At 47.0% G+C, this 8293-nt stretch overlaps 1 protein-coding gene across 1 annotated transcript in view; it reads left to right on the top strand.

Annotated features, from left to right (window-relative positions):
* The first annotated feature begins 2653 nt into the window (after window positions 1–2653).
* GRK7 (G protein-coupled receptor kinase 7) overlaps window positions 2654–8293 on the top strand; it is a 28609-nt gene continuing 22969 nt past the window's right edge. The window contains exons 1-2 of the mRNA XM_021678733.1: window positions 2654–3265; window positions 4650–5087. Of these exons, the coding sequence (XP_021534408.1) occupies window positions 2654–3265; window positions 4650–5087 (1050 nt within the window). The remainder of the gene's footprint in view (window positions 3266–4649; window positions 5088–8293) is intronic.

Here is an 8293-nt window from a genome sequence, read left to right as displayed (position 1 = left end):
GGAACAGCCCTGGACCCTAATTGTTAGTAATCACATAAAGTGTTCCATTTTAAACAGCCCTTTTTTTTTTTTTCACATGCGTAAAACTTAAAAATAATGATACTCTGTTTTAAATTGCCAGTAGGCAACATGTAGTCATTGTATAACTTTTAAACTTGGTTTTCAAATATTATCTAAATTGTGTTCTCATCAGTCAGATAATTTTTTTTTTTTTAAAGATTTTTTATTTATGTACTTGACAGACAGAGACACAACGAGAGAGGGAACACAAGCAGGGGGAGTGGGAGAGGGAGAAGCAGGCTTCCTGAGGAGCAGGGAGCCCGATGCGGGGCTCGATCCCAGGACCCTGGGATCATGACCTGAGCCGAAGGCAGACGCTCAACGACTGAGCCACCCAGGCGCCCCCAGTCAGATAATTTTTAGTGAATAAGAGAGTGAGTTTTGTTTTGTTTTTTTTACATAGATGGTCTATGGGATTCCTAATTAGAAAACAAACAAACCTAAGAACAATTTCTCTTACTTAATGACAAAACTAGGTAAGGAAGGGTTAATTTTGTGTTGTCCAGTAAGGTAGCCACTGGACACATGTGTCTGCTGAGCATTTGAAATGTAGGTAATTTGAATTGAGATGTGTGGTAAGTGTCAAATACAAACATATTTTGAAAACTCAGGACGTAAAAAAGGATGTAAAATGCCTCATTAGCAACTTTTATATCAATCACATGTTGAAATGATAATATTTTACATATACTGGGCTAAATAATTACTAAAGTTCATTTCACTCGTTTTTTCTTTACCTTTTTTATTGTGGCTACTAGAAGACCTTAAATTCCATGTGTGGTCTCGCATATTTCTGTTGGACAGTGCTGGGTGAAGTGATGACTAGATGACTAGTCCAAGTGGAATCAAGCAGTTCATAGCATGTATGTTTGTCAATGAAAAGCATTCTTTTATTTTTTTCGGTGATAAGGTTAAATATCCATGGGATGACAATTCTACCATTTTCTCAAAGTTCTGCCCTGTTAGATTGCCATTGTATTCATAAGAACCACAGGAAAAGGCATTTCCTCCTGAAGAGTGATTCTCAGACTGATTTTTCACTACTCAGAAATGTGGCCTCAGGATGACATATCAAGAACAAAAAAAAGTACCAACATTTCTTGTGTGAGATTCAAAGCCGATGGTGTGGTTCCTTCTGAGCAGTGGTCACTGGTGTGGCTCACCCATCTCTACCATAGGGGTGATGGTTTACAGCGCAGCAGTGCAAAGCCAAAGGGCACCCACGAGTTCATTACATAATTCTTGGTAGCGTGAGGCCAAGCGTGCATCTGCTCTGGGGAACGGTGGGCAGGCTCTGACAGGCAGACCGAGGCGGTCATGACGATGTTTTGACAGAGTGTGTGCTAGAAGTTGTTTGTTTGGAAAAAGGCTTACCGGCTTTTTTCCCCCTCCTCCTTTCTCTCTCTCTCTCTTTCTCTTTTTCCCTTTTAAACACTCTGGCATAATACTGAATCACTTTGTTTTTAAGCTGCCTTAGCCTTGCTTTGTGAAGAAAAAGCCTGAGTACTCTTGCCCTGTAGGACACAAGTGTTATTTTTGGAGCAGAGGTTCTTAGCCTGATCTCTGTCTAAACCAATTTCTGTTCTTTGTGAGGTCGTGGTCCGTGGTGGCTCTGAGTGATCTCCATGGAGGGAAGCTTCCTGGCTCCGTGAGGGAGTGTTGGCAAAGATGTCGAGGGGCCACGCCTGAAAGTGCCCTGCCCTGGGTCTCAACACAGAAGGCTCCTTCACATTCAGATTCCACTCAATAGATTGTGCCCTCAGGACAGTTGCAACCACATGTGGTGAAGTGGTGTTCTTTTTCTGCTTATGTCACTTGATGGGATGTTTTGGGTCAAGATGACCCCCCCTTTTCTTAGCCCAGCACTTTAGGTCCCAGGCTCCTGGGAACGAGGAAAGCCATAACTGGACAATCTCTGCAGGCTGTTCAGTGTGCAACTGGCTGTGGGAAAGCCACCGCCCACTCCGAGGGCCACAACGTGAGTCCCCGAGGACCTCTGGGAACACGTCTCAGGACTCAAAGTTCAGAGCATCCCCTTCTGTAACCTGCTCTGAGTCGGGCTGCTGGACAAGGAAGAAAACCTCTCCTGCTTCTCACCATTCCTTTTCCTGACCTGGCATTCCTAGGAGTTTACATAGCTTGAGCCTGCTAGGAGACATGTCAAATTAGAAACAGTTTAGTAAAATAATGCCGTGAGCAACAAATAGTATATCACCTTATGATGACTCCTTTCCTTTGGAAAGTGGTAGCTGCGTATTCAGGGAGCAGCCGTGTATGGAAAGGGCCCCCATGATGAACAAGTAGCCCCCGCAGGTGTGTCAGGCTGCTTTCCTCTCGATGGACGGGAGCGTGACCTGTGCTGTGCCCTTCGCTGGCCGGCTATACATAGCCAGCAAAGCTTCTTACCAGAGAAACCTCTTTCTGTACCCTCCACCAGGCCCACCCGCAGACTAGAAGCCTCGCTGTAAATCCTCTGCAAGCTACTGCACCTGGCAAGGGAAACCGGCCAACTGGCCCCCAGACCTGACTGGGTCCCCACCACAGCCTTCCAGCCTTCCTTTTCTTTTCCCGGGAGCATACCCTGTGTTCAGCCATGGTCGACATGGGGGCCCTGGACAACCTGATCGCCAACACAGCCTACCTGCAGGCCCGGAAGACCTCGGATGGAGACAGCAGGGAGCTGCAGCGGCAGCGCCAGAGCCTGGCCCTGCCCGGGCCACAGAGCTGCACCCAGCTGCGCCAGTCCCTGCCGCAGGACTTCAACGGCCTGTGCGAGCAGCAGCCCATCGGCCGCCGCCTCTTTCGGGACTTCCTAGCCACGGTGCCCCCATACCAAGAGGCTGTGGCCTTCCTCGAGGAGGTGCAGAGCTGGGAGCTGGCTGAGGACGGCCCCGTCAAGGGCAGCATGCTGCAGGGGCTGGTGGCCACTTGTGGGGCTGCCTCTGCTCCAGGGCACCCGCACCCCTTCCTCAGCCCAGCGCTGGCCGCCAAGTGCCAAGCAGCCACCGCCGAGGAAGGGCAGCTGGCCCTGGTAGCACAGGCCAAGGCTGAGGTCATGGCTTTCCTGCAGGCCCAGCCCTTCCAGGATTTCCTGGCCAGCCCCTTCTATGACAAGTTCCTGCAGTGGAAAGCCTTTGAGATGCAACCAGTGTCAGAAAAGTCCTTCAACGAGTTCCGAGTCCTGGGGAGAGGTGGTTTTGGGGAGGTAAGTGTCTCAGAATGGCCAGACTGGAAGGTGAAGTACACAGTATAAAAGGGGTTTGCTTTGCCTTTAAAAAAAAAAAAAAATCTTACGAGAACTTACTTAGAACTAATTTCAGTGCCGCCTGTGGAGAATTCCTAGCTCACTCTCACATCTTTTTTCTGGTCACCACGTGAAATAAAATAAGAGTGGCATAGGAAAGACAAACAAAACGTGGAGCTGGCCAAGAGTCTTTATCATGGGGTCTACACCAGAAGCACGCTGAAGTGCCCCGGACGCTTTGGAGAACGATAGCAACACACAACAGCGGGAGCTCTCCCTTTCCCTTTAATTGTGGTAATGGATGTAACTTGAGAAAAACTTCAGATATCTGAAAAACACTTATCTTGAAGTAGAGTCTAGAATCAGTTTTATACCACTGCTGTGATCAGCCCTTTCTTTATTTAAGTAGAAAAACATTTTCTAGTATACGTGCTGCCGAGGCAAGCACTAGAAAGACATGTTTTGAGGTAAAATTCGCATAACGTAAAATTAACCACTAACAACAACAACAAAAAAGTATACAATTCAGTGGCACTTAGTACATTCATACTAATGTTGTGTAGGCATCCCCTCTATGTAGTTCCAAGACATTTTCATCACCCCTGTACCCGTTAACAGTTACTCTCCATCCCCCTCCCAACAGCTCCTGGTAACCCCTGGTCGGCTTTCTGTCTCCATGGTTTTGCCGACTCTGATGTTTCGTGTAAATGGGGTCACGCGATAAGAAGACGCGCTTCTTTCACCGAGCGTAGTGTTTTAGAGGTTCATTCACATCATAGGTCTACCAGTACTTCATTCCTTTTCATAGCTGACTAGTCTATTGTATGGGTACACTACATTTCACTTATCCATTCATCTGTTGATGGACACTTGGGTTGTTTCCACCTTTTGGCTGTCGTGAACAGTGCTGCTATGAACGTTCATGTACGTGTATTTGAATACCTGTTTTCATTGCTCTTGTGTCTCTGCCCAGGAATGGAATTGCTGGGTCATGTGGCAATTCTATGTTTAACTTTCAGAGGAACCACCAAAATCTTCCACATTTTAGGTTCCCACCAGCAAGGCATGAGGGTTCCAGTTTTTCCACTTCCTTGCTGGCACTTGCTATTTCCCCTTTATTTTTCGTTATGGTCCATCTAGTGGGAGGTACAGTGGTACCTCATGGTGGTCCCAGCTCTTTCCTGAAGAACCCCTATTACTCATGGCTTCTCTTTTTCTCAGAAGCCTGCCGTCTTTTTACCTCCCTTGATTTCTGCCCTTCCACACCCTGAGTCAGCCTTGCTCCCTTTCCTCTCCAGTGCTTCCTTCTTCTACCTCATCCACTCCCTTTCTTTCTTCCCTTAAGGTGTGTGCTGTCCAGGTGAAAAACACTGGTAAGATGTATGCCTGTAAGAAACTGGACAAGAAGCGGCTGAAGAAGAAAAATGGCGAGAAAATGGCTCTTTTGGAAAAGGAAATCTTGGAAAAGGTCAACAGCCCTTTCATCGTCTCTCTGGCCTACGCCTTTGAGAGCAAGTCCCATCTCTGCCTGGTCATGAGCCTGATGAATGGGGGAGACCTCAAGTTCCACATCTATAGTGTGGGCATGCGGGGCCTGGCCATGAGCAGGGTGGTCTTCTACTCGGCCCAGATGACCTGTGGAGTGCTGCACCTCCACTCCCTCGGCATCGTCTACCGGGACATGAAGCCTGAGAACGTGCTTCTGGACGACCTCGGCAACTGCAGGCTGTCTGACCTGGGGCTGGCCGTGCAGATCCAGGACGGCAAGCCTGTCACACAGAGGGTGAGTGGCTCTCCTCGGTCCTAAGGGTAGGGCACAGAGTCGGAGAGGAGGGGAGAAGGCTGATCTATTCCCCAGGCAAACGGAGCCTTGGGCATAATTCTTCTAATTTCCTTCTTCCTAAAGCCATTATGCTGTCATCTTGCCTTGAGTGGAGTGATGTAAGAGGATTAGCTTAACTGGCTATTTGGGGGCTACTTTGCTCTCTTCTTCTGGCAGGCACAGGGAGCCTTCTTTGTGAGCTGGAGATAGTCTGTGCTTTCATGGTGAGATGGGATGAGCTAAATCCATAGTGGGCATCTAGTATGTTCCACCAATAACCACCTCCCCAGTGCCATGATCCTGAGTCAATAGAGACTTGGTTTCCTCCTCTGGAAAATTTTAGGGGTTGGGTCCTAAAATTCCAGGATCCTGGCAGGTAAACTTCAATAGGATAAGAAAAAGAAGAAACCCCTAATACTTAGCACATTGAAGTAAGTATCTCCTTTCCGGGGGGGGGGGGGGGGGGGGGGGGGGGGGGGGGGTTTACTTTGGATAAAGGTGAAATTTTGAATGAAAATGTATAGAAGAGAACAAAGGCAACTGATATTTATTTTGATCATTTTGGTTCGAAGTGGCTTGTAGAGAATTCTTTGATTAAAAGGGTATTAATTCTTTCATTAATTTAGCAATTATTTAAGTAAACAATACAAACTCTCTTTGATTCTGACAGGTCTTTACCACTGAGTTTCTGTGCACAAAGGTGGGGGAAAGCGCAGGAAGACAAGGGCCTAAGTCAGGCTCTTAAATATTCACTTGAAACTTTGTTTTTGTACAGTTTCCAACTTATAAGGCAGAGAGGATAATCAGGCAATGAAGTGTGAAAAACCGTGGCAAATTTGGGAAAGTACAGGTGATTTTATGTAGCTGTAATATAAGGGGTGTTGACAAGATGTGTAGGGTTCAGATCATGCAAAGTCATTGGAATGCTTTCTTGTGGGGGCCAAGGAGCCATTGAAGGCTTTCAAGAAGGGGAATGACGGGCGCCTGGGTGGCTCAGTTGGTTAAGCGACTGCCTTCGGCTCAGGTCATGATCCTGGAGTCCCGGGATCGAGTCCCGCATCGGGCTCCCTGCTCGGCGGGGAGTCTGCTTCTCCCTCTGACCCTCCTCCCTCTCGTGCTCTCTCTCATTCTCTCTCTCGCAAAAAAAAAAAAAAGAAGGAATGACATGAGTAGATTTGCATTTTTAAAAGACCAATTTGAGTTGTAGATGGGAGGCAGAGGACCTAGTTAAGAGGCTAATGCAGTGACCCAAGAAGAGATGGTGGGTACTTGTAGAAAATAGTAGGATTAAAGATGTGGGAGGAGATTGGCACGATTGGAAAGAGACCTGCTAGGACATCAAGACCAGCTGGTTATGATGGTGAGGAACAGAGAGGGTCTCTAGCTCCACTGACTGGAAGGAAGAGCAGAACTGTGGAAAAGCTAGCAAATTCAGTCAGTGATGATTGTGTTGTATATGAGACAGGCAGGTAGAGATGTTCCCTGGGCATTTAGACCTGTCGGTCTGGTGCTATGGAGAAAGGTCTGGGCTAGATATTGGGATCTGGAGTCACTGTGACTTGGGAAGTTTCAGGCCCCACTGAGTCACATGGGAAATAATGAGGGAAGAGGACTAGGAATGGCAGCTGGGGAATATCAATATGTAGGGGATGTGGAAGAAGAGCCTTGAAGAGGTTAGGTTAAATAAATAGGATGAGTGGTAGGAATGGCATAGTCATGGGAGCTGTATCAGTTAAGGGTTGATTTCAGCAGCATATCGTAGAAAACCCAAATAGCAGTGGATTAAACCAGACAGGGGTTTATTTTCCTTATGTAACAAGTTGTGTGGAGATTAGTGGCGCTAGTGTTAGTCAGCAGCTGCAGGATGATGAGATCAATATCTCTGGCATTTTGGCCTTTTCCATGTGCCATAACCATCTGAATCTGGAAGCAAATCCTGGGCTCCAGGTAAGAATGCAGCCCAGCAGATATCTTGACTTGGGTCTTGTAAGATCCTAACCAAAGAACCTTGCCATGCTGTACCCAAACTTTTGACCTACAGAACTGTGAGCTAATAGAAGGTAGCTGGGGGAAAGATTTTTGTATGATAGCATCAAAATTAATCAAAAAGATAGTAAGGTGCTAGACATTGTGAGAGGGACAATGTTTTCCTTTCCAACAGGGCTCAGAATGTGTACCATCTATTATAATAGAACTTGAGGCTGTAATAGAATTTGAAACTCTGGACTTGATTCTTCCAAGTGGGTAATTCTTCCCTAGGTAGGAGCTAGTCGTCCTTGGAGGGGTACAGGCCCTTTCAGGCTATTGGGGGATATTAGGTGATGCACTTTGGACATCGCTCTATAGGCAACAGAGAGCCACTGAAGGTTTTTCAACAAGAAAGTGGCATGACTGGAGTGATTCTTTAGGAAGATGATTTGGACACTGTGTAAGATGAATTAAAGAAGAAAGAGACTGGGGGTGGGGGACCCACAAGCAGCTACTGAAAGGATCCACACATGAGGTGATGTGGGTTGAGGAAAGGCCTTGGGCTCTGAGCAGTCCTGTGTCCACAGTTCAGCCCCCCTGGCCTCTCACCTAGGCTCCATCAAGACGCACACCTGAAGGAAAAAAAAAAAAAAAGACCCACACCTGGACTTCCTTCTCTTAAAACATGGCTGTCCTCAGTGGAGGGGATGAGAAAAGCACGGAACCACTCTTAGAATATGGTGACAGGAGGCACCTCAGGGAAGAAAGACACAGGTGGCTCTGCTCAGGTGTGAGAAAGATGGAGGCAGACATACCAGGAGAGGCAGGGAAGCTTAGGAGTGCTGGCTGGGGAGGCAGAAAACCTGAGTCCCTATCCCAGCTGTGTCACTGACTTACAGTATGCCATCTTAGGTAGGCCTTAAGGCCTCCTTCATCTCCAAGTTTTAAGCGTCTATGAGAGAGTCTTTGAATTATTTGGAAGAAAAGTCTTGTAAATTCAAAAGATTAACATATGGAATAAGTTACTATGATTTACTAGACTATCAGCCAGGGTTCTTGTGGGACAAAATGAAGTTATTTAAGAAATGAAATTAATGTTTTTCATACCTAAGAAGCTCAGAGGCTTGGCTTGATCCAGGTGCCTGAGCAGTGGATTCCCTGAGAATCTCTGAGCAGTGGAGGATTCCCTGAGAATCTCT

Source organism: Neomonachus schauinslandi, chromosome 1, assembly GCF_002201575.2.
Source record: "Neomonachus schauinslandi chromosome 1, ASM220157v2, whole genome shotgun sequence".
Taxonomy (NCBI): Eukaryota; Metazoa; Chordata; class Mammalia; order Carnivora; family Phocidae; genus Neomonachus; species Neomonachus schauinslandi.
This window is presented reverse-complemented; position numbering and strand designations above follow the sequence as displayed.